This window comes from Octopus sinensis, linkage group LG17, assembly GCF_006345805.1.
Source record: "Octopus sinensis linkage group LG17, ASM634580v1, whole genome shotgun sequence".
Lineage (NCBI taxonomy): Eukaryota > Metazoa > Mollusca > Cephalopoda > Octopoda > Octopodidae > Octopus > Octopus sinensis.
The window spans coordinates 26,350,523-26,377,680 of NC_043013.1; the positions used below are offsets into that span (position 1 = coordinate 26,350,523).

The 27,158-nt window shown below is 39.2% G+C and overlaps 1 protein-coding gene across 4 annotated transcripts in view; it reads right to left on the reverse strand.

Annotated features, from left to right (window-relative positions):
* The window catches only part of LOC115220937, a 57,013-nt gene that overhangs the window by 16,347 nt on the left and 13,508 nt on the right, over window positions 1-27,158 (reverse strand). For 2 of the 4 annotated variants that reach the window (XM_029791146.2, XM_029791143.2), the window contains exons 1-2: window positions 3,588-3,877; window positions 287-376 (exon numbers count right to left, since the gene is read on the reverse strand). In XM_029791146.2, coding sequence (XP_029647006.1) covers window positions 287-367 — 81 coding nt within the window. In that variant the 5' untranslated portion in view covers window positions 368-376; window positions 3,588-3,877. Of the gene's footprint in view, window positions 1-286; window positions 377-3,587; window positions 3,878-27,158 lie in introns of those variants that run through there. The other 2 variants (XM_029791144.2, XM_036510463.1) reach the window with 1 other exon arrangement.

Below are 27,158 nucleotides of genomic sequence, written 5' to 3' on the forward strand. Positions count from 1 at the left end.
ACTTCAATCGATATACAGAGGATCACTACACAACTCCAAAGGAAGATCCTGTTGGTATTAAAATAAGCCCCCAGAGTGAATAAAGCTTTCATGCAATTATTATCTTCTAAATTCTACCCAGAAAATATTGGACAATCAAATTCCAGAGTAAAAAAACACTTAAGAAAAATGGGCTTGAATCCCATACCACAATGGTACCAAAAGCAACCTTTTGACATAACCATATGGTTAATAATCCCTTGGAGATGAAACGTAGACCAAGAGATTAACATGTATTAGTTCTTACCTTTAGGGATAATTGGTAGGCCACATATTTAGCTCTACCATTTTCAAAGATGGTTCTGGGATTCTGAACACTGATTTCCATTATTTTTAGCTGTAATAAGAAAATAGGCAATTAGAGGATGAGTAGCTAGGGAGGGGGGAGGGAGGGTTTTTGGTAGCTAAACACCAGTTGCTCATACATACATACATACATACATGTGTGTTTGCACGCACACACATACACACATGCTAGTGGTGGGGAGGGGAGTGTAGGTGGAGGAGGATGACTCCAAAACTGTGCAAGTCAGTTAAGGTTATGGAAGCGCCAGAAGTTCCAGAGTATCTCTATGACACAGGACCCCATCAATTTGTTGATATAGTTAATGAGACAGACTGGACAGTGATCGACAGGTGATGCAGGGTCACCCATCTTGAACAGAGGAATAATACTGGCAATTTACCACTGCTCTGAGGTAATACAATTATCAAGAAATAATTGGGGAACTATGAAAAAGTGGTTTAGCAGAAAGAGCCTTCTGTATTTTAGAAAGAGCACCCATTACACTCTTGGAGTGGTTGGTGTTAGGAAGGGCATCCAGCCATAGAAACCAAACCAAAACACAGACTGGAGCCTGGTGCAACTCTTCAGCTTACCAGTTCCAGTCAAACCGTCTAACCCATGCCAGCATGGAAAGTGGACGTTAAATGATCACGATCATCATCAGGACCAGAAGCAGTCCATTTACTCATATTCTTGTGGTGGTACCACAGCATTGCAGGAGTAAATTCCACAGATGTTATGGAATTGGAAGCCAGTAGCAGTGAAGATATACATTTAGATTTTCAACCCAAAAAATATCAACAAAACATTGAACAATAAGTTTTGCATACACTTTGGGATTATCAGTAATCTGGCTTATGTGGAGGATTAAGAATAATCTGGCTCGTGTGGAGCATTGCAAAGAGGGTTGATTAGAGAATCAGGCCTCTAACTCAAATGCACATATTTCTAGAGCATTTTACCATCTGGGTTGGTTCCTATGTGTTATTCAAATTTAAGAACTGTCTCTTTTCTGTCACCTACATGAAATACTTTGATAGTCTTTTGCACCATTTTCTCTTATCTTCTCTTCCATGTAATCTGTATCCATGTTCAGCATCTTGTCATTCCTTCCTCTGATAAGGCATGCTACTTCAGCACACCCCCCCCCCCCTGCCAAATTGCACTTTTGAGGTTTTCTAATGGATTTATGTGGTAGTGATGCTTCACGTTTAGATTGCATTTGTGGATGCGCTGAAAGATGGTATTGGCATCCCTGGGAATGTAGAATTCCAACTGATTTCATTGCTTTAACTCACTAAAATTCCAATCAACTTTCTTCAAGTCAAAGAAAGTACTCTTGTCAGGCGGTACTGACAACGATCATGCTTGAAGTAGGGGATCACCAAGGATCTGAACTCAACCCCCTTCTTGTTCATCATAGACCTCCAGGCAATAACAGAGGAATTCAAGACAAGCTGCCCCTGGGAGCTCCTCTATGCAAATGACTTTGTTCTTATATCTGAATCACTACCTGAACTAGAGAAGTTCTAGGTATGGACACAAGGTCTATAATCAAAGGGCCTTAGAGCAAAAACCAAGCAAAAACCAAAGTCTTAGTGAGTAGGAAGGCTGACAAATCACAAATCCCTTCAGGTAGATGGCCCTGCTCGATTTGTAGAAAAGGTGTTGGTAGAAACTCCATACAATGCACCCAGTGTAAGCTTTGGACATATAAAAAGTGCAGTAACATCAGAGGAAGGTTAACAGAGAAACTAACTTTTGTGTGGGGAAGATGCACAGGTACAATAAATGCTGAAAATTCACAGAAAATAGACTCCATCAACTGCCAGGGGATCAAGCTAGAGGTAGTAGATAGCTTCCATTATCATAGGTGACCAACTTAGTAGTGGAGGTGGATGCTCCAAGAGCATAGCTGTGAAAATCAAATTGGGTTGGGTAAAGTTCAGTGAGCTCCTACTCCTACTGGCAACAAAGGGCCTCTCTTTCAGAGTGAAAGGCAGATTGTATGAAACCTGTGTGCAAATACCTATGCTACATGGCAGTGAAACATGGACTGTGACAGCTGAAAACATGTATAGGCTTCAAAGAAATGAAGCCGGTATGCTTCACTGGATGTGAAATATCAGTGTGCATGTATGACTGAGTGTAAGCATCTTGAGAGAAAAATTAGGCATAAGAGGAATCAGATGTGGTATGCAAAAGAGACGACTGTTGCTTGTATGGTCATGTGATGTGTATGGACGAGGACAGCTGTGTAAAGAAGTGCTGATCTCTAACTGTGGAGGGAACCTGTGGTAGAGGTAGACCCAAGAAGACATGGGATGAAGTGGTGAAGCATGATCTTCAAACTTTGAGCCTCACAGAGGCAATGACTAGTGACTGAGACCTTTGGTGATGTGCTGTGCTTGAGAGGACCCATGAAGCCAAGTGCACTCATGCTAGTAAAGAACACCTTTTAAGCGTTGGGTCTCATGGAGACAAAGTGACTGAGCTCCTTTTGAGTGTTGGGCCTCATGGAGGTTAAGTGGCTGAGTTCCCTTTCAGCATTAGGCCTCACGAAGATTAAATGGCTGAGTTCCTTTTGAGCATTAGGCCTCATGGAGGCTAAGTGGCTGAGTTCCTTTTGAGCGCTGGGCCTCACAAAGGCAATGACTGAAACCATTGGCATTATGTCGTGCTTGAGAAGAAGACCCATCAAGCCAAGCAAAATCACCATCAAGGCAGATACCTGTGTCTCACAAATTGGCACCTGTGCCAGTGACACATAAAAGCACCCCACCCCAGTGTCACGTAAATGTCACCCATGCTGGTGGCACGTAAAAGCATTACACTCTCGGAGTGATTAGGGTTAAGAAAGGCATCCAGCTGTAGAAAACCATGCCAAATCAGACTGGAGTCTGGTGCAGTCTTCCAGCATGCCAGCCCAGTCAAACTGTCCAACCCATGCCACGGACGTTAAATGACGACGACGACAAGGATGATGATGATGATGATGATGATGATGATGATATATGCATGTATTTTATATATGAGTTATACATGAATAATTTGTAGATAACAAATGCAAAGAAAAAAGAAATGAACCAAGGTATCAATATTTTCAGCATCAGCAATAACATCGACAGCAACAACATCATCCTCATCATCATCATCATCATCATCAACAACAACAACAACAACAAAAACAATAGCAACAACAACAACATTCATGATAATAATGATGATGAAATAATAAGCCTGTGCACAAGGTGTACTTTACCTCTGACAAGATGGAGATGTTGCTAGCACGGAGATATTATAATCCCAAGGTCTAGTTTTGGTGCGACTCACAAGAGAGACATGTCCAAGATAGATTCTTCAAGCAATCAGCTGTGTAGCAAAGTGTGGAAACTCTGTCCCAGAATCCAGGGACAGGGTTCTGATGTAATTACCCAAAGTAAACTTGGTTGAAATGCATCAAACACGACCTTTAACCTTTTTCTTCTTTGACAGCCAATAAAGTGACAAAGCTGCCATCACTGACAAACAAATCTCGACCTTCAACTCCACAGATGCGTTAGTAGTAGTAGTAGCAGTAGCAGTAGTAGCTATTGTTGTTATTATTGTATCCATGTACAGCTGGACATTTCCCCACCTTGCCATCTCCCACCCCACCCCCACCCCGCCAAATAAAAACAAAAGAAAATGTCATAAACCTGATATTCACATGAGTATCACCAATAATATGACTAATAAACACACTCAGCAATCATAAACAAATGAATACTTAGATATGTACACACATACATGCACATAAACACACCCTTACATACATACATACATACATACATACATACATACATACATACATACATACATATACACATATATACAGACATAAACGCACACATACATTACATACACAGATACATACATTACATACAAACATACATACGTACATAAACACACAGATACTTACACACATAAACACATAAATACACACATACATACATACACACATACATACATACATACATACATACATACATATGTACATGTGTGTGTATGTGTGAAAGTATATATATATGTATATATATATATATGTATATATATATATATATATATATATATATATATATATAGTAAGAATTTACAAAAAACCAAAGACAAAGACAGGTGTGTAAACAAAAAACAGATGTATTAGGTTGGCAACTAAGTTCCCGCCATTTTTTTTAATTTAAATTTTTTAAAAGGCTTTTTAAAAAATAACAACTAATTAATCAAAAATGTATTCACCCTTGTTGTTCACAACTTCTTCCCAACATTCAACAAGATTTTTTACCACGTTGGTAGAAATCATCCGATTTCGACTCGAAAAATTCATCAAACCAAGCTCTCAATTCTGCATCAGTATTGAACGAAAGTAGGTGTGAGAGGAAGAGAGGAGAGAGGAGGAGGGTTAGATGAAGAGGAGAGATGGGAGGAGGGGAGGAGGAGGGAAGGAAGGGGCCTAGATGAAGAGGGGAGGAGAGTTGAGCCCATATGGTGCAAAGGAGCAAAGAGAGAAGATTAATGTCTGTTCATGGCGAAGACGAGAGTCTGGATGGCCCCTATGCGAGGACAATCCGAACACAGACAGGTGTTTTAAAGAATGACTGGTAGAGCAGAAATGGCACAAGACCGGGGTGTCATTGCCAAGCCTGATGTCTGGTGAAGGAACCAGTGATATGATGGGGTCGATGATAGGTGCCTGTTAGGAGGGTGGTATTGGAGAGGTAAGGGCAAGTGTAGCAGCATGTGTGAGAGCAGGGGAACAAGCCGGGTTGGGAGGTTGGGTTAGGGAAGAAGCTGTGACCAAAAGGTCTCATAGGTTGTGGGCTCATTTGAAGGAGGGGAGGAGTCAGTTAGGGAAGATGTATGAAGTGGAAGGGTCAGACTGGAGTCGCTGGAAGGCTCGGAGAATGGTGCATTGGAGAGGTAGGGGTGGGGGGTAGGTGAGGGAAACGGGTGACAGTAGGGCGGATGTAGGGGAGAGAGCAGATGCACGGTCCACGGAATGTCCATTTTCCATGCTAGCATGGGCTGGACGGTTCGACCAGGGTCTGGGAAGCCAGGAGGCTGCACCAGGCTTCAGTCTGATCTGGCAGTGTTTCTACAGCTGGATGCCCTTAACGCCAACCACTCCGTGAGTGTAGTGGGTACTTTTTACGTGCCACGAGCATAGGAGCGAGAGGAGGCTGGCAACGGGCACGATCAGTTGGTGCTTTTTACATGTCACCGGCACAGACGCCGGTCTTGGCGGTGCTGACATCAGCCACATTCGGATGGTGCTTTTTACATGCTTTCGGCACAGGTATCACAACTACAATTTCCATTGATTTTTATTTTGATGTTGATGTACTTGACTCAATAGGTCTCCTCATTCACAGCAGGTTACCCTACAATCCAAGGCTAGCACAGTAGGCCATCCTGCAAGCCATGAACTCACTTCATTTGTCAGGTCTTCGCAGTCACAGCATATCTCAGAGATCTTGGTCTTTCGTCATTGCCTCTGTGAGGCCCAACATTCAGAGGTCATGCTTGACCACCTCATCCCATGTCTACCTCTACCTCAGATTCCTTCAACTGTTTGGGAGTGGCACTTCTTCACACAGCTCTCCTCATCCATCTGTAGTACATGACAATAACAATACAGACGTCTCTCTTGCATGCCACATCCGATGCTTCTTATGTTCAACATTTCTCTCAGAGCACTAACACTCTGTCATGTGTGCACACTAACATTACACATCCAGCAGATCATGCTAGCTTCATTTCTTTCGAGCCTACGTATGTCCTCCACAGTCATGGCCCGTGTTTCACTGCCATGAAGCATGGCTGTTCACACACATGCGTTGTACAATCTACCTTTCACTCTGAGTGAGAGACCCTTTGTTGCCAGTAGGGGAAGAAGCTTTCCAAACTTTGTCCAGGCTACTCTTATTCTAGTGGTAACACTCTCTGAGCATCCGAGCCCACTCCTAACTTGGTTACCTAGGTAGCGGAAGCTATCAACTACTAGTTTCTGTGGTGTCTATTGCCCCTGTGCATCTGCCACACACAAAAGCTATCTTCTCAGTTAATTTTCCTTGATGTTGGTGTACCTCTTATGTGTCCATAGCTTACATAAGGGGGTATGTGATGAGTTCGCCTTCCTACTTACTAGAACTTTGGCTTTTGTTACATTGACTCTAGGGCCTTTTGATTCTAAACCTAGCTTCCACACCCGAAATTTCTTTTCTAGTTCCGGTAGTGATTCTGCTATGAGGACCAGGTCATCAGCATAGAGGAGCACCCAGGGGCAACCCGTCTTGAATTCCTCTGTTATTGCCTGGAGGACTATGATGAATAAAAGGGGACTGAGGGCTGAACCTTGGTGTATGTCTCCTTCTACCCGGAATTCTTCACTGTACTCGTTGCCAATCCTAACCTTACTAATGGCCTCTCTGTATAGGGCCTGTACAGCCCTTATTAACCATTCGTCAATCTCCAGTTTCCGTATCACCCACCAGATAAGGAATAGAGAGACCTTGTTAAAGGCTTTTTCTAAGTCCATGAAAGCTAAGTAGAGGGGTTTATCTGTAGCTAGGTATTTATCCTGCAGTTGTCAAACCAGGAATATGGCATCAGTGATGCTTCAACCCAGAACAAAATCGAACTGCATCTCATCTAAGCATACTCTATCCCTAATGAGATGGACTATGACCCTCATATATATATATGTATGCATGTATGTCAGGACGCCATGATCGATCGTTAGCTCCTACATGCATTTTTTTCTCTCCTTGTTTTTTTCTGTGTATCTTTCTGTCGAAGAGCGTAGGCTCGAAACGTAAAAGACTTTTTCTATTTCTATTCCTGAGCGCTATACTAATACATTTGTTTGTTTGTACTCCACCTGCCTTCGCCTTTTGTTTATTTTCGTAAACTTTCCCGTTATGTATGTATGTATGTATGTATGTGTGTGTATATGTATGTATGTATGTGTGTGTGTGTGCATGTGTGTTGTGTGTGTGTATATGTGTGTGTGTGTGTGTACTATATAAAATTACAATACAAGAAAATGGAATGAACCAGTTTTAATCTAAATGACTACAATTGTTTCTGTGCATTAGTATCAGCTGCTAAGTGCTGAGTGTTTCACATATTATACATATTAATATGATCCAGTAGCTATGTTCCAGCATGTCTTCAGATGGGTAGGTTCAAGAGTACTCTCCATGCAGCAGTACTCTCTATGCAGCAGTACTCTCCATGCAGCAGTACTCTCATGCAGCAGTACTCTCATGCAACAGTACTCTCCATGCAGCAGTACTGCTCCATGCAGTAGTACTCTCCATGCAGCAGTACTCTCCATGCAGCAGTACTCTCCATGCAGCAGTGCTCTCCATGCAACAGTACTCTCCATGCAGCAGTACTCTCCACGCAGCAGTACTGCTCCATGCAGCAGTACTCTCCATGCAGCAGTGCTCTCCATGCAACAGTACTCCCATGCAGCAGTACTCTCATGCATCAGTACTCTCCATGCAGCAGTACTTTCCATGCAGCAGTACTCTCCATGTAGCAGTACTCTCATGCAGCAGTGCTCTCAAACATTCACAAGTGTGACAGAGCTCCTCATGGACAAGCAGAACCAAAATGGTTTTTGGATATCAATTCTGCTGTGGTGGATGGGTCTTCAAGGTGCCAGATATCTCATTCTTTTGCCATTTCACTTCAGATCAGCCTTTAATACTCTGCTTCAGGTCCTCCTGGGTCTCCTTCCACAGCTTTCATTCACTGCATTATGCTATGCAACCATCCTCGTCCATATGCATCACATGACCAAACTAGCCCAGGCTTCTCTCTCGCTCACTACATCTAATTCCTCTGATGCCTAACTTTTTCTCAATACACTAGCACTTTGTCACAAGTGTACACCTTCATTGCACATCCAGCAGAGCATACTAGCTTCATTCCTCTCTAGCTTTTGCATGTCCTCTACGTTCAGGGCCCACATCTTACTACCATGCAGTTCGTACACATGCATCATACAATCTTCCTTTCACTTGGAGAAAGAGAGAGGGGGGAGGAGAGAGAGAGAGAGAGAGAGAGAGAGAGAGAGAGAGAGAGAGAGAGAGAGAGAGAGAGAGAGAGAGAGAGAGAGAGAGAGAGAGAGAGAGACCTTTGGTTGCCAACAGAAGTAAAAGCTCTCTGAACTTTCTCTATTCTATTGATATATTTTTGTCTAGAAATGGGAGAAGATTTTGACTCAGAGTAAATGTAGCCAGAATAGATAACATAAAGCGTCATGTCTGCCATTCTAATACGTTCTAACAATTCCCTAAACCACTGCTCTGGACTGGTACTGTATCTAATAACCCTGAGGGATAAAAGATAAACTTTACCTCAGCAAGATTTGAACTCAGAGCTAAAAAGAAACGGAATGAATGTTACACAGCATTCTATATGGTTCTCTAATATCTCTGCCACATTCACCCCATTTACCTGATTCTCAGACACACCAAGAAGGTTAGATGAAGACTATTATGCAAGCTTAATTCCTCAATTACCAACAGATTTCGTAAGAACAGCCATGATTTGTTTTCAAAGCACGTTTCAAATTGATTAATTCCATAGACATGTTCTTTAACCTTGCTAATTCTCAATATATGAAGAATATTCATAAATTATATAAGCACTTAAAAGAAGCATTAAGAATTTCATTTGAAATATACTGTGCTGATTGATAATAAAAAAAATTATATACTCTCTGACAGTATGTAGATGTGTGCGTCTATCAGTCTTAAACAACGCTATCTGAAACGTATTTCTAGAAAATTTCAGTCAAAAAAGTATCTCTTCTGAAAGTTATGAAGAAATAAGTTGACTCGTATGAATTGCATGAATCGCCTCTCTGTTTCGCTCCGAGAAAGACTTTTCACAATAAAGTCAGATTTGATAAGAAGCCTATACTATCTGAAAAATACTTTGAAAATTTCCTTTACAAAAATCATTTATTTCGAAAGGTTATGAGGGAATAAAGTCGAGCAGACGTCAGAGTTGAAGGGAAGAAAGTTCTTGTTGAAGGAAAGAATGGAGTAAGGGAAATAACTCTGACATGAAAATTATGGGCTGTAAATAGAGAAAGCGTTAAATGGAATTAACGTAAAAGAGAAAAAGAACGTCAGTTTATTAGGTTAAAGTGCAGCAGCAGTAGAAAGCTGTATGAGATTAACTAGATTAAGACTTGATATGTGGAAAGATGTAAAGATTTCACACTTATTTTACTCATTAGCAAAAATCTTTCGTAAACCCTAACAGCTATTTTACAATAAAAGATAACTTTAGTCAATATATAATGCTTAATTATGCATTACAGGCATATTTTACTAGAAAAAAAGACCATTCATTTTCTTTCTTCTCGCTTACGTTGTTTATCTAACTTTTCCCTCCAATGTTAGCACAGAGGAGTTACTTCCCTTACACTATGCATATTTGTTACGGTATGAAAGAGTTATTTCCCTTACACTACACTTCTTTCAAAACATCTTTTTTGAATTTTGAACGTTGTGCAAGCAGAACATACCTCAGCTTACGTTGCTAAATCGATCTCAAGAATACGAATTTACTCGAAAAATGATACAAAATAAATCATGTTTTTAAAAAGTTGTTAGCTGATATCTGTTTTGAACATGTTTTCACATTTAGGAGGGGTTTTTTTTAAATATTTTAATGCTTTTAAATATGTTCTTTGCGACAGTCGTAAAGGCAAAACGACGTGTACATACAAAAGTCTTTATTATAATTGAATTGCACAAGAGAATAATCCTTTTTCTTTTATTTTCATTTAATTTTCCACCAGAATTCACATCTTTGCTGTCTTTTAATTATGATATTAGGTCGTCAAGTATGAAATTTGTAGGAAAGAAAGAAACAGTTTGCTAATGTTTCATAAATGCAAGGAATAGATTTATTCATCAAAGTATGCACCCATATTGTCAATATACTTTTGCCATTTCAGTGGTAGCTTGTCCAGCCCGGAACTGTAAAATCCTGGCAATCTAGAGTCAATAATTAAACTTTTTCCCTATCAAAAAGTTATCCAAATTCTGGAAGAAGTGGTAGTCAGTGGGGGCAAGATATGGTAAGTATGGTGGATGATGGAGAACTTCCAACTCCAACTCCTGTAGTTTCGTCAATGTCATTTTTGCGATGTGTGGTCTGGCATTGTCTTGCAATAAAATAGGAGTGGATCTTTTGACTAATCTTGGCTGTTTTTTGTAAGTTTTTGCATCATTTGGTCCAGTTGGCTGCAGTATATTTCGGACGTGATTGATGAGCCAGGTTTAATGAAATCATAATGGATCACACCAGCACCAGACCACCAAACACATGCCATCAGCTTCTTTTGATGAATTTTGCTTTTTGGACTGAGTTTTGGTGGCTCATCACATGTTACAATTTGATTCAAAATTGATTCATTTTTGCGATAAGAAAGTAGAATAATGCAGGCTTCCAAACGTTGCCATTTCTGATTTTCATTGAGTTCATGTGGAACTCACTTATCCAACTTTTTTACTTTACCGATTTGAACTAGGTAAGTCAATATTGTTTGCTTGCTAGCACCAAACAACAATAATTCACGGACACTTTAAGATGGATCTAACCCAACGTTGCTCATTTGTGAGGTCAAAGTTACCAGAAAAAAATTTTGCAAACCAACTTGATACTGTCTGCTGTATAATAACATTAGCATGAAATATTCCATTAACATTCCAAGCTGTCTGTGATGCTGTATTTCCAAGAAAGAACTCATATTTCAAAACTGTACGAATTTCCAACTTATCCATCTGTAAACAAAAAGAACAAAAAATGATTTATAAATACTTTATAAAGTGCAAAATGAGTTAGAATAAAGAAATAGATGTGTCAGCTTTTTAACAAAAGGTAAAAATTGTCAAAATATAATAATGGTGCAAAATGAGCAGTTGTCAAAGTTTACCATATACCTTACTACAAATTTCATACTTGATGACCTAATAATATATTTGAATATACATTTTTTTCTGAATTATAACCAGACTGTTGAGAAGGTCATTCAAGAGAGGCACATTGTCTACACTATCAGGTCAAAATACATAAATTTATCATCATCATCATTATCATCATCATCATCATTATTATCGTCATCGTTGTTATTGTTTAATGTTTGTTTTCCATGCCGGGATGGGTTGGATGGTTTGACAAGGGCTGACCAGCCCAGGAGCTTTCCAGACTCCAGTTGTCTGTTGTGCATAGTTTCTACAGCTGGATGCCCTTCCTAATGCCAACCACTTTACAGAGTTTGTTGGGTGCTTTTTACGTGTCACTGACACAAGTGCATTTTATCAGCACCTTTAAAGGACAAGCCTGTATGTATCGATGACAGCAATTTTATTTAGTTTGACATGGCTTATTAAGTACAGTAAATTATCACTTCCGGTCCTTTGTCACTTATCCATTGCCGTTTTCAGTGGCAACACCTGTTGAAATATCAGTTGTTGGGGAAGTATTGGAAGTAGAGTGTCACTGCAGAAAGATCTGTAAGAATGAGAAAGGGATCAAGATGCACTGAGATAGGTCCATTTGTGGAAAAGAGGAAGCACAGCTGCAGTGCACAGTGATAACACCTGGTGAGACACAGGCAGGAAGCACCCCACAGGACTGAAAGTACCTCAGTACCTGCTTCAAGGCAGTGAAACATGGGCTGTGACTGCAGAGGACATGCATAGGCTTGAAAGAAATGAAGCTAGTATGATCCGCTGGATGTGTAATGTCAGTGTGCACACATGACAGAGTGTAAGTGCCCTGAGAGAAATGCTGGACATAAGAAGCCTCAGATGTGGTGTGCAAGAGAGACGTTTGCACTAGTACGGTCATGAACTGTGGATGGATGAGGAGAGATGTGTGAAAAAGTTCCACTCCCAAACAGTTGAAGGTATTCGGGGGAGAGGTAGACCCAGGAAGACATGGGATGAGGTGGTCAAGCATGACCTTCAAACGTTGGGCCTCACAGAGGTAATGACAAAAGACCAAGATCTCTGGAGATATGCTGTGACTGCAAAGACCCGACAAATAATGTGAGTTCATGGCTATTTCCTGCACCAGTTTTGCATAGCCCCAGCCCATCCAAAGTACCTTGGATTGCAGCAGAATGTCCTACTGTGCTTACCTTGGATCGTAGGGTGACCTGCTGTGCTTGAGGAGACCTATTGAGTCAAGTACATCAACATTAAAATAAATATCAAATGGAAATTGTAGTTGTGATACTTGTACCAGTGGCACGTAAAAAGCACCCACTAAACTCACGGAGTGGTTGGCATTAGGAAGGGCATCCAGCTGTAGAAACACTGCCAGATCAGACTCGAGCCTGGTGCAGCCTCCTGGCTTCCAAGACACCAATCGAACCATCCAACCCATGCTAGCATGGAAAACGGACATTAAACGATGATGATGATGATGATGATGATGACATACACACATATATATATACATATATACATATAAATATGTACATACACATATACATATATATACATATAATACATATATATATATATACACGCACACATACATACATACATACATACATATATACATACATATATATATATATAGAGAGAGAGAGAGATCGCCACTCTGAGAGTGGTTGGTGCTAGGAAGGGCATCCAGCTGTAGCAGCCATGCCAAATCAGACTGGTGTCTAGTGTAGCCTTCCAGCTCTCCAGCCCTAGTCAAACCATCCAACCTGTGCCAGTATAGACAACAGACGTTAAATGATGATGATGATGATGCTATATGGAGCATTCTTATGTGTGTGCATATATATATATATATATATATATATATAATATATATATATATATATATTATATATATATATATGTGTGTGTGTGTGTGTGTGTATATATATGGATATATGAATAAACAAACATATATATACTCACAGACATACACATACATATACATAAATATGTACATAAATGAGTAAAAAATAAGTAAATAAATAAATGAATAAATAAATAAATAAATAAATAAATAGAAAAAAGAAACAGAATCTAAAGACTGAAATTTACTGGTGAAAGCCATGCTTTTATTTTTACCATATTTCTCGTCACTTTTGTAACTTAATTTTTGATTTTATTTCAAAGCAGAGGCATTTTGGCAGAAGAGAGAGGAACCATAATATAATGTAAGAGATCTATGTGTGACCTGCAATCTAGATTTATCAGTGAGTTTGTCGGTTAGTTGGTCGTGAGAAGTCTGGATGTTGCACCTAGGTTTGCCTGTGATTTGTGAACAAAGTCCAATAGACTCAGACTTGATTACAGCAAATTAAATGCTTTATCTCTGGTTGTATGCCAGCAGCATGCTCTTAACTACGGCTACGCACACACACACACACACACACCACACACACACATGCACGCACACACACACACACGCACTCGTGCACACTTACACTTACACACACACACATGTACACACATATGCACACATACCCACACACATACTCGTGCAAACTCACATATACACATGCACACACACATATGCATGCATATGCACATGCACACATTCACACACACAAACACATGCATGTGTGTGTGTGTGTTTGTCTGTGTGTGTATCTACAGACAGACAGACATACAAACAGATTAATATATACAGGGTGCATAAGATATTTGAGGACAGATTTATGTTTATAAAAAATCAGATAATAACTTTATTTATCAAAAACTACTATGAAGATAAAAATAAACCTTTTCTATAATGTTATTCAATAAAGTTACCTTCAGCTTCAACAATTGCTTCTATTTGAGATCTAAATCATCTACATGCTCGAATCAAGTGGTCCTGGTTCATTTTGGACATTACTCTGACTATGGCAGCTTTCAAAGAATCTTTGGTGCTATGGGCATGTTCATTGACCTCTCTTTCAATGACACTCCACGTTTAATAGTCCAGTGGATTGAGATCTGGCAAATTAGGAGGCCAAATGTTAGGGGTTATGTGATCGTTAAAATTTTCAGCCATCCATTCCTGTGTAATAGTGCAGAGTCTTACTGAAACACATATGGCCTTCTATTGCATGCACTGTCTATCTAGGGCTTAACAATCATTTCCAGGACTCAATGTAGGTGGCAGAGTTAACTCTAAGGCCTTGTGGATGGAAGTAAGGAGGCATCACATGTCCTTCATTGCTGACAACCCCTAAAATCATGACAGTTGCAGGAAATTTTGTATGCATAAGACTCGGAACTTCTGAAGCATTACCATCTGTCATTTCTTCTTTTAATTTTATAATCTTGATTGAAGTTTATCTCGTTTGAGAAAAACCAAATCAAATTTTCTTCTGCTGGATTTTTCAGTTTTAGATCTGTTGTTGTGATTTTCTTTTGCTTTTTCTGATACATGGAGATCTTTTGCAATTGACCTCATGTACTTTCTGGGATTGTAATCAATGGTCTGTTGAACTTGCTGCATAAATTCAGGTGTTCTGATGATTTCAGAGCATTTAGAATGCTTTTTATGCTTTGCTACTGGTGATACATTTCCATCTTCAGTCTCTAGCTCCTTGCAAACTTTGTAGATGAAAGATCTGGCAAATTCTAAGAATCGAGATATTGCTCAGCCTTTTTAACCACAATAACAACATGCCTCTTTATTTCTTGAGTAAGCTGAGGGTCTGCCATTATTATTTTCTGAAAAAAAGATTATACAGAGTTAGCAAAAAATGTAGCAATGACCCAAAAAAGGTATGTCCTCAAATACCTTAGGCACCCTGTACACACACACACACACACACACACACACACACATGCACACACACATGCATAAACATATGCACACTCACATATACATACGCACATTCACACGCCCACACACACATGCATATGTGTGTATGTGTGTGTGTGTATCTACAGACAGACAGATATACAAACAGACAGGTAAACAGACAGACAAATTAATATATACACATGTATACACACACATACACACATATCCCTGCTCAGCCCTCCCCTCTCATAAAGTCAAGTAAAATCCCTACCCTTATAAACATCAGTTCACCCTGTGGTAATGTTGGTCAGTCTCCCAACTTACTTCTCTCTCCCACCCCCACCCCACTCTTGCCTGTGCCTCTGGTGTGTTTAAACTTGCTAGCTTCTGATCTCATACTTCTGTATTTCCTATATAACAGCCTGACAATATATCTATTCACCATGCTGGTCCTTGAGGATGCATCTACTGATTGCATTTATTGTGTGACATCTTGTGCTGCTGGATATTGAAACCTATGTAGCAGTTGAAATAAAGGAGTACCAAGTCAACACCTATTTTCTTTTCTCTTATTATTGCACTGTTCTTTGTATTATGTCATAATCTACCTTGGGATACAATGACCTGTGTGTACTAGCAACAGTGGAAAAAATTTCCTTTAAATCACCATGGCTGAACATTTGGCCTTGTGCCAAAAATTTTGGCACAAGGCCAGCAAGTTCAAGAAAGAGGTAAGTCAATTACATCCCACCGCCCAGTGCTCTACCCCAAAAGAATGCAAGACATCCTTGGCTGAATTCGAACTCAGAATGTAAAGATGAATGAAATGCTGCAAGGAATTTTGCCCAGCATGCTAACGATTCTGCCAGCTCACCAAGGGCCAAAAACTAAATGGTTTGGCTGACATTGATTGCATGTAATCATATATCATCATCATCATTATCATTAAGGTTCACATTCCATGATGACATGGGTAGCTTGACAGAATCCAGCAAGCCAGAGAAGAGTACTGAACTCCAATGTCTACTTTGGCACAGTTTCCTAACACCCTCAACTGTACAGAGAGTGCTGGCTGAGACTGACAGGACTGAGGGTTGCCAAGTAATTTTCACAACAGAGGAGGAGGAGGAGGAGTCTCTTAGTGGGAGGCTGCTTTATGCCTGTTATTGAGAGGGATGAGCTCAGATGTTTTGTTACAGAAGACATACAATTGTGACAGCTTGAGTGTTTTCTACTATAGTCCCCGACAGACCAGAATCAGACAGAAACTGAAAGGAGCCCATCAAGTGTGAGTGTGTATGTGTGTGTGTGTATATATATATATATATATATATATATATATTGGGTTGGTGCATAATTATTGCAGCTTTTTTTTCAACAAATTTTATTCAACAAAAACATCATCATCATCATCATCATCATTTAGCATCCGTTTTCCATGCTAGCATGGGTTGGACGGTTTAACTGGGGTCTGTGAAGCCGGAAGGCTTCATCAGGCGCAGTCAGATTTGGCAGTGTTTCTACGGCTGGATGCCCTTCCTAACGCCAACCACTCCGCGAGTGTAGTGGGTGTTTTTTACGTGCCACCTGCACAGGTGCCAGACAGAGCTGGCACAACGGCCACGAACGGATGGTGCTTTTACGTGTCCCCGGCACGGGGCCAGCCGAGGCTGGCAACGAACACGAGCGGATGGTGCTTTTACGTGTCACCGACACAGGGCCAGACAGAGCTGGCAAACAGCCACGAACGGACGGTGCTTTTACGTGTCACCGGCACGGGGGCCAGCCGAGGCTGGCAACGAACACGAACGGATGGTGCTTTCACATGTCACCGGCACAGGGGCCAGCCGAGGCTGGCAACGAACACGAGTGGATGGTGCTTTTACGTGTCACCGGCACGGGGCCAGACAGAGGGGGCAAACGGCCATGAACGGACGGTGCTTTTACGTGTCACCAGCACGGGGGCCAGCCGAGGCTGGCAACGAACACGTACGGATGGTGCTTTTACGTATCATCGACACGGGTGCCAGACGAGGCTGGCAGCGGACGATTGTTCTCACTGGTCTTGCCGGGTCTTCTCACGCACAGCATACTTCCACAGGTCTCGGTCTCTGGTCATTTCCTTGGTGAGACCTAGAGTTCGAAGGTCGTGCTTCACCACCTCGACCCAGGTTTTCCTGGGTCTACCTCTTCCACAGGTCCCTCAACTGCCAGGGTGTGGCACTTTTTCACACACCTATCTTCGTCCATTCTCGCCACATGACCATACCAGCGCAAACGTCTCTCTTGCACACAACATCTGATGCCTCTTAGGCCCAACTTTTCTCTCAAGGTACTTACACTATGTCGACTATGAACACTGACATTACACATCCAACGGAGCATACTAGCTTCATTTCTTGCGAGCTTACGTAAATCCTCAGCAGTCACAGCCCAAGTTTCACTACCATGTAGCATGGCTGTACGTACACATGCATCATACAGTCTGCCTTTTACTTTGAGCGAGAGGCCTTTTGTCACCAGTAGGGGTAAGAGCTCTCTAAACTTTGCCCAGGCTATTCTTACTCTAGCAGTTATACTTTCAGCACACCCGCCCCCACTACTGACTTGGTCACCTAGGTAGGGGAAACTATCAACTACTTCTAGTTTTTCTCCCTGAAACGTGATAGAAGTTGGTCTCTGCATATTTCCAGAGTTTATTGCTCCTGAGCATCTACCACAGATAAAAACTATTTTCCTAGTTAGTCTTCCTTTGACATTACTACATCTCTTATGTGTCCATAACTTACATTTGGTGCATCTTATAGAGTTTCTACCTACGCCTTTTCTACAGATCGAGCAAGGCCATCTACCTGAAGGCATTTGTGATTGGTCTACCTTCCTACTTATTAGAACTTTGGTTTTGGCTAGGTTGATTCTAAGGCCCTTCGATTCTAAACCTTGCTTCCACACCTGAAACTTCTCCTCCAGTTCTGATAGAGACTCAGCAATTAGAGCAAGGTCATCAGCATAGAGGAGCTCCCAGGGGCATCCAGTCTTGAATTCCTCCGTTATTGCCTGGAGGACTATGATAAATAGGAGGGGGCTGAGGACTGAACCTTGGTGAACCCCAACCTCTACCCTGAATTCTTCACTGTACTCGGTGCCGACCCTCACCTTACTAGCTGCGTCTCTGTACATGGCTTGTACAGCTCTCACTAACCATTCATCTATCCCTAGTTTCCTCATTGACCACCAGATAAGGGATCGGGGGACCCTGTCGAAGGCTTTCTCCATATCAACAAAAGCCAGGTATAGGGGTTTGTCTTTGGCTAGGTATTTCTCCTGCAGCTGTCTTACAAGGAAAATAGCATCAGTAGTACTTTTCCCTGGCACGAACCCAAACTGCATCTGATCTAAGCTAACTCTCTCTCTAATTTGTTGGGCTATAACCCTCTCCGTTACCTTCATTACCTGATCTAGTAGCTTGATACCCCTGTAGTAACAATAGTAACAATATTTAACAAAAACATCTTTAAATGATGGTCTGACCATTTGTCAAGCAAATGGAAAGCAGTAATTGAAGTGGATGATGAATATGCTCCAGAATAATCATTTAAATAATCATTTGAATATTTTTTTGTTACATGTTGTTATTGTTTTTGTTGAATAAAATTTATTGGAAAAAAACCCGCAATAATTATGCACCAACCCAATATATAAGGGGGAACCAAAAAGAAACTGGAATTTTGCAATATGATTTTATTTACTTTGTTTTACACGTTTACACTTTTATCACCTTCTCAGTATTCTCCATCAGAAGCAATGCATTGGTCCAGACACGTTTTCAACTATCCAAAGCAGTCCTGGAACTCTTATGAATTGATGCCTTTTAATGCCTCCGTCATTTCTTTCTTCACCTATTCCACATCTACAAAACGTTTTCCTTTAAGGATTTTTTTCATTCAGGGTAACAAAAAGAAATCACAGTGAATAGGGAGGATGGGTAAGTGGGGGGTCATGCCATTTTTGGTGAAAAACTGTCTCACACTCAAGCTGGTGTGAGCTTTGCCACAGGTCAGGATGTTTTCATCTCACCACATCTCACAAATGCTTCAGAGCTGCCAAGTTGGATTTGAACTCAAAACACAGTGATTTAAAACATACCTCAAGGCATTTTGTCCAACACACATATATTTCGCTAATTCATCATCAATGAGGCAGATTTGTGAGTGTGTGTGTGTGCATACAGTAAGCTGTTTTTTGCAGTACATGTGTGTATGCATGCATGGAAGACGTGACTCTGTATGTGTGTGTGTGGTTCATATGTACTTGTAATATCTTGCTGTTGCTGTTGTTGGCAGATCAAGGCTTAAAGTCATTCCTACCATGACCATTCCATCTCCACTCCACTCCACTCCCAACACCTTGGCATAGTGTACCTCAGGCTACATTAACCAATATAACCTTTTTTCTGTAAGGTAGTAGGGTGAGATTTTAGAGAAACCTGGTGGCTATTTCTAGCAGCGAGAACAACCATATAGAACCTTTCTTGCTGGTGCATACAGTAACATGTGCAAATTGTGTGTGTGTGTGTTGTAACATTTATGTAATGCATGTTTGGAAGATAACATTTGTGTGAAACTGTGGCTGTATATGTGTGTATTTATGTACAAGTGTATGTATGTGAGTGTGTGTAATAATATATGTATATGTTAGCATATACATGGTTGTTGTTGACGTCCAGGTCAGACCTAATTAAGCAGACATGTGATTAAATGGGTTCCAGTAAATAAGAACCCTTTCTCTCTATCCACACAGAATGTGTTTAGACCACGTTATCTCATATATCTTTCCTCTCTTTTTTAACAAACTAGGATGTGATTTGGGGATGACATTTTGTCAGATTGATTTATTAATGTCAGTGTTATTTTGGTTTTGTGGGTTTTTATTTTTACTTTGTGAAAGAAACATTATTTTCCTATTAAAATGAAACTGAATTGTTTAAAAAAAAAGCAAGAACTTTATTTTGTATTAACTTTATTTTCATTTAAATAGAAATAAATTGGTGTGTTCAACAACAGAAAGTCCAATAACAAAATGTTCAGCCATGGTGATTTAAAGGAAATTAAGCTGCTATTTCTAGCAGAATGGATGGCCATGTAGAGGCTCTTTCCTTGCCTCTAATTAATATGTATGTCTGTAATAGATGGGAGTCTTTGCTGATATATTTGTTAACTTATTTATATCACAAACTTGTGAATTGTTGGTTACTGAGTTTCAAAGAGCTTAATGACAAATCCACTGCAATCTGATCACAAGATTGAATAGGGAGTGCCTGCAACTCAGAGCAGAACAAATATCTCAAGAGATTTTACTTGAAAAGAACTATTTTTATGGTTTTACACACACACACACACACTTCAACACAGATTATATGGTGAAATTCTGCACAGTTTTCATCAACTATATTCCATTTGTAAGGTATTACTCAAACTTGGGCATCAAACCATTAATCTGTTAATCATTAATCAACAAAGTTAACATTTTCATTACCAATTTAACTTTTCTGTTAACCCTGGAAATCATTATTGGACTGATTAACCTCTATTACATTTAGCCTCTGTTAATTTCAATTCAGTTGAAGTTAATGGATTTTACAGTTTTGGCAGTTTTTAAATGTGTTTTTAGAGCAAAAACTGATTTTTTTGTTGTTTTTTTCTATAAAAATTAATGTTAACAGTTTATCTATAATTCCCGTTACATTTTTAAAGAATTAACTGATTAACGATTATTGAAGTTAATTCTTTGGTTGATGGATTAATGGTCAACAAAGTTAACTTTTCAATTAATGGTACCCACCTTTGGTATTACTCAACCTGATATTTTAGTGGAAGGTACTGACAAAAGATGTTGTGAAGTGGGAATGCATGCAGAAGCACGTGATTGCAAAGTGAACTTCTTGAGCATACAACCATGTCTTGCTTGTGTAGTGTGAGTGTGTGTATACCATATAAACATGTTACACATGTCCCACATAAACATATTACTGCACACTTATACTATCCATCTATTCTTGTTGTTGCATAGTGACTTGCATGCTTCAATGACCCTGAGCTATGTGAGCAGATCAAAACTCCTGGCAGGGCTTTCCATGCTGGATAGATCAAAGGATAGGGCCCAGACTAATATAGAGCACTTCTTCCCAAAGGTAAAAATGGGTCTGCTTGAGGCTGACACCTTTACCTAAAAAAATGCCAAGTCACAGAAGCATCAATGACAAACCAAAACCAAAGAAGACCAGGGAGAGAGAAAGACAGCCTAGAGTCAAGAAGATTGGAGAAATGTCATTGATGGCCTTTGCTGCATAAGGAGCGAAGGTTTTACATAAGTAATATTTACAGTATACAAATGTTACTTCTATTCACATGTACCAATCAAAATAAAAGCAAAGGATGAAGAATAACAAGCAAGCCTTAGTAATGTCTGTGTATCAAAGAACAATATTTGATTACACCATTAGGAATAAACTGACACCAGGAATATGAGTCCTTTTTGAAAGGTTTTATTGACTTTATTACATAAGATCAATTCATTAATTGTTCCAACAGAAAACTAGTAGTTATGAGCAAGAAAAGAAATATACTTGATGCACCAGAAACATGTAATAGGATATAAAACATTATAAGCATGAATTTGAGACAGAAAAAAAGAGAAGTAAAAACTCTAATGGTGAGCTCAGTGTTGTTTTTCTGTTTTGCATTAATGCCTATCATATCTAATATCATTTTACATCCAAAGTCTGAGCTGGTAATTCATTGAGAAACATGTAAATTCTTTATGGAATATCCAACAACTGTGATGGTTGTATTCTTGAGCAAGCTTTATAACTCTCTTTTCCCAGTTGACAACAATTTCTGAAACTGCTTTATACATCACAGAATAGGCATCTAGGGGTGAAAATAATTGTTGTAATAAAAACTACATCAAAAAATGCTAACACAGATGTGGAACAACAACTACAACAAAACCAAATAAATAAAAATAAAGTTCTTTCCCCATAATTAAAGTCTAAAGTTAGTTTACTAAACTTTTTGTTGCTGTTGTTGTTGTTGTTTGGATTAATAGGACTGATCAGTAACTTTGATATTTTTCTTTCTCTTTTAATTGCAGACATTAAAAGAGTAAATATTTTGATCTTCTTACACGTTAGAAGAATTATAAAACAACCTTAAAAGTACTCATTGTGAGAATTATTGTTTCTTCTTGTTCTTGAATACCAACATTTTTCTGTACAGAAACTGGTTCCATTCCAAGAGAGCTGTTATGCAGTCACTCAACCAGCTAGAAATAGTAGTCAAATCTCTCTCAGGTCAAACCCAACCATTTAAGGAAAAGAACACAGCAATGTACTCCTACAAAAATAAACATCTAAATAAATTACAGAATGACCCAATATCTTTGATCAGGTCATAGGTCAGCCCATTTATAACTGAGCTGAGGCTAAAAAACAACTGACTTCATCCCAAAGTGTTGTCATTTAACGTCAGCACATTAGATATTATGGTTTTAAATAGACAACAGTTGCCAAAAAATGATTGGATGGTCATGGATAGAATGCTTTTGATCATATCATAGATCTACTCAGTGAGGGGAATTAGCCTAAATAGCAACAACAATTGGTAACATTCCCATTTGCCATTATTTCACTCTGTTAATAACACTAATGACATATATATATATATATATATATATACATGTATATATGTGTATATATACATACATGTATATGTCTGTGTCACTGACCTGACTGGCTCCTGTGCTGGGAGCATGTAAAACCCCCCATCTAAACGTGGCTGATGCCAGTACTGCCTGTCTGGTTCCTATGCCACTGGCGCATAAAAAACATCCACTACACTCTCAGAGTGGTTGGCGTTAGGAAGGGCATCAAGCTGTAGAAACATTGCCAGATCAGATTGGATTGGAGCCTGGTGCTGCCTCCTGGCTTGCCAGTCCTCATTCAAACCAGTCAGCATTGAAAATGGATGTTATACGATGATAATGATGATGACGATGACGATGACGACGATGATGATGATGAGATTATATATATATATATATGTATATGTATACATACATACATATTTGCCATGATAGATTGCTAGCCACTACACATTATTCATTTTCTCTCCTTGCTTCTTTCTGTGTTCCTTTCTGTGGAAGAGTGCAGGCTCGAAACGTTAAAGACTTTTTCACTTCCCGAGCGTTAAACTAATACATCTGTTTGTTGTCTACACCACCTGTCTTTGTTTTTCGTTTTTGTGTGAATTCTCCCTATATATATATATACATACATACATACACACAAAATAATAATAACAATAAACCTTGGATGAAATTTACAAACACTTAATGCATTGCTACGTGTGTTTCACAAAATCACATGCCTCTTAATATCACAGCCCATATTCCTAGGATAATTACAGTGTAGCCCATAGTATCTGTGGGTATTGGGTTGGTCATCTTCATGGATTCATTACTTCAGATGATATAGCATTAATGGACATTTAATTGAGGGATTCTTGTCTTTCTTTTATTCTTTTATTTGTTTCAGTCAATTTGACTGTGGCCAAGCTGGAGCACTGCCTTTAGTTGAACAAATTGATCCTAGGACTTATTCTTTGTAAACCTAGTACTTATTCTATCAGTCACTTTTGCCAAACCACTAATTTACAGCGGATGTAAACACACCAACATCGGTTGTCAAGTGATGGTGCGGGGACGAACACAGACACACAAACATATACATATATATATATATATAATGAGAGATAATGGTGTCATTGAGACCCAAAGGTGTCAGGTAATGCTGAATAAGTGCTATAGACAGACCATAGTTAGGTTCCACATTCGGTAATATCTCTCTCTATATAAACGGCAGTTTGTCTGTGTGTGTTTCTGTGTGTCTGTTAGGTTGTACCCTCACCCTGACCACGGCTTTCAACCGATTCTGATGAAACTTGACACACATATAGCCCAATGTCATAATTCAAAACTAACGCAGCGAAAATTTTGAAAAGTTCCCCCAGTTCTGAAAAAAATCGATAAATTCGACATGGGTTCGAGAATCAGAAACACAAACCACAAACTGTCTAGGGGACGCAACTCCACCTTTTTAACTCTCAAAAATAAATTTACCATAATTTTTTTTCCCATTTTTTTGCTATTTTTTGGCTATAACTCTCTAAAAATGCTTTATAGTTATTTCCCTTACAAACCCGAGCAACGCCGGGCGATACTGCTAGTTGCGAATAAAGGGTTCAATGTTGGTTCTGTCAGCATGTGTATATAAGAATTTTTTGCATAATAAGACAAAAAACCAAGGCTGTGTAGATATTAGAGCATTTATAGATAGAAGGTTTTATAGCTATTTCTAGGATATTTATTAATATATATATGACAGGCTTCTTTTCAGTATCCTTCAACCAAATCAACTCAAGGCTTTGGTCAGCCCGGGGCTATGGGAGAAGACATTCGCTCAAGGTGCCATGTAGTGGAACTGAACCCGGAATCATGTCGTAGGTAAGCAAGCTATTTACTGGGTTTTTCCGAAAATCCGCCCATCCATTAGATCGCTCATAGGCGTTTATTTGGATGGGCAGTTATTCGAGGTTAAAAGTTGAAACAGAGTTAGTGTTCTTGTTTGCACTATTTAGACATTCATTTGCTATACATCTGTAGATAAATTCAAAGGATTTTTATTCCCAATAATGGAGTCGAAAGAAAATGCATCAAAATATATTGAATGATCATATACCATTAGTGAAAAATTGAGTGCTATTAAATTTCCATATTACTGCCCATGGGCGCTTAATATAGGTGGACGGTTATTTAAGCCAAAAAATAGTTTTGTAAAATAGAATTTTCCAATTTAAGCCCTGGATGGATTTTCAGGAAACCCCAGTACCACACAGTCACTCCTGTTTATCCCTTTTAATTATTTACCTACTGGCTCAAAATTCATCACTATGCTGCTGGATAAAAATAGGGATCTTTGTGGTTTTCGTCACTGTTTACAATTATCTTTAAGAAAAAATTTTTCTTGTATCATATAGATGTAACTTTTGATGCTGAATCCAAATTTGTCATTCATTTATTACTCTTTTACTTGTTTCAGTCATTTGACTGTGGCCATGCTGGAGCACCACCTTTAGTCGAGCAAATCGACCCCAGGACTTATTCTTTGGAAGCCTAGTACTTATTCTATCGGTCTCTTTTGCCGAGCCACTAAGTTACAGGGACATGAACACACCATCGGTTGTCAAGCGATGTTGGAGGGACAAGCACAGACACACAAACATATATATATATATATACATATATACGACAGGCTTCTTTCAGTTTCTATCTACCAAATCCACTCACAAGGCTTTGGTCAGCCCGAGGCTAAAGTAGAAGACACTTGCCCAAGGTGCCACGCAGTAGGTATGAACCCGGAACCATGTAGTTGGTAAGCAAGCTACTTACCACACAGCCACTCCTGCGCCTTGCAAAAGTGTTACAGGTATTCAAAGTTTGACAATTTTCAAAATTTTCAGCCAATCAGAAAACAGCACGTTCACTACCTCTTCTATGATCAGGGGGGAGGGAGGGCATTGGCATGTCAAAACATTAAACTCGGACTTTATAAAATAAATTATTTTTCTTGTACCTCCTCCTCCTCCTTGTGCACATGTGCAGCATCTTTGTTTACTATGGAAAACAGTTCTTCACAATCAGCTATGCAACATGTGATGCTTCTTTACTTTGGTTACTATGGAATTGGAAACTTTCACCATGGCGATATGTAAAATACTCACTTCTGATTGGCTAAAATACCCAAATTTTGCAAATTTTAAAGGCTGATAACTTTTTAATTATGGATTTATAGGGAAAATGAATTTCCTTTTCATAATTAGTATACAAAACTTATCCATATACCAAATTTGAAAACAATTGGAACAATGTAAACAGTGACAAAAACCCCAAAGATCCAAAAATATTTCTAAATCAAGTACGTATCTTCATAAATTGTGCAAATAACTATTTAGATTGACTTTGTCTTTTTGTTGTTTTATTACTTAGTCTGAAGAGGAACCACAGTGCCTATCGACTCTTAAAAATTATGAGATCAGAATATAAGAATTCGATGCGGTTGGTCAGGTTAATGACTATATAATTAAGTGGTGGCTAACATATTTCTTAGTTAGGCTATGTTTCCCTAAAGAGGTCTCATAAGATTAAAACATGTCTGGAGATGTTACCATATTCATCAAAGAACAGTGCCCATTCAATTTTTAATCAATTTGGATTCTGAATTTGTTTCCCTTTTCCATCTTTACAAGAATTTATCATTAATGTTAATGATTTTATTTCTCTTCACTAACATGTAGCTAAGAAGCTCACTTTACAACTACATGGTTCTGGGGTTCAGTGTCACTCAGCAGAACACTAGGCAAGTGTCTTCTATTGTAACCCTAGGCTGACCAATGCCTTGTGAGGGATTTTGAGAGATGAAAACTGTGTGGAAGCTCATCATTTATATATATATATATATATATATATATATATATATAAGCATATGTATATATGCATGCATCTTTGTCTCCCCCACCATCACTTGAAACCAGTGTTGGTTTGTTTACAACCCAATAACTTAGCAGTTCAACAGAAGAGGCCAATAGAATAAGTATCAGGCTTTAAAAATATGTACTGGAGTCAATATGTTTGACTAAACTCTTCAAGGCAGTGCTCCAGCATGGTCACAGTCCAAAAGCTGAAACAAGTAAAAAATAAAAGATAAAGATTTGTTGTTGTTTTTTTTTTGTTTTTTTTTGCTGAGTTGTTAGGAAGCCTTGAAACCATAAGGTCCTGGGTTCATTCCCATTGTGTGGCATCTTGGACAAATGTGTTTATTGTAACCTCAAATCAACCAAAGTGTTATGAGTGGAAATGGGTAGACAGAAATTGTGTGGACATCAGTGAGATGGATTGT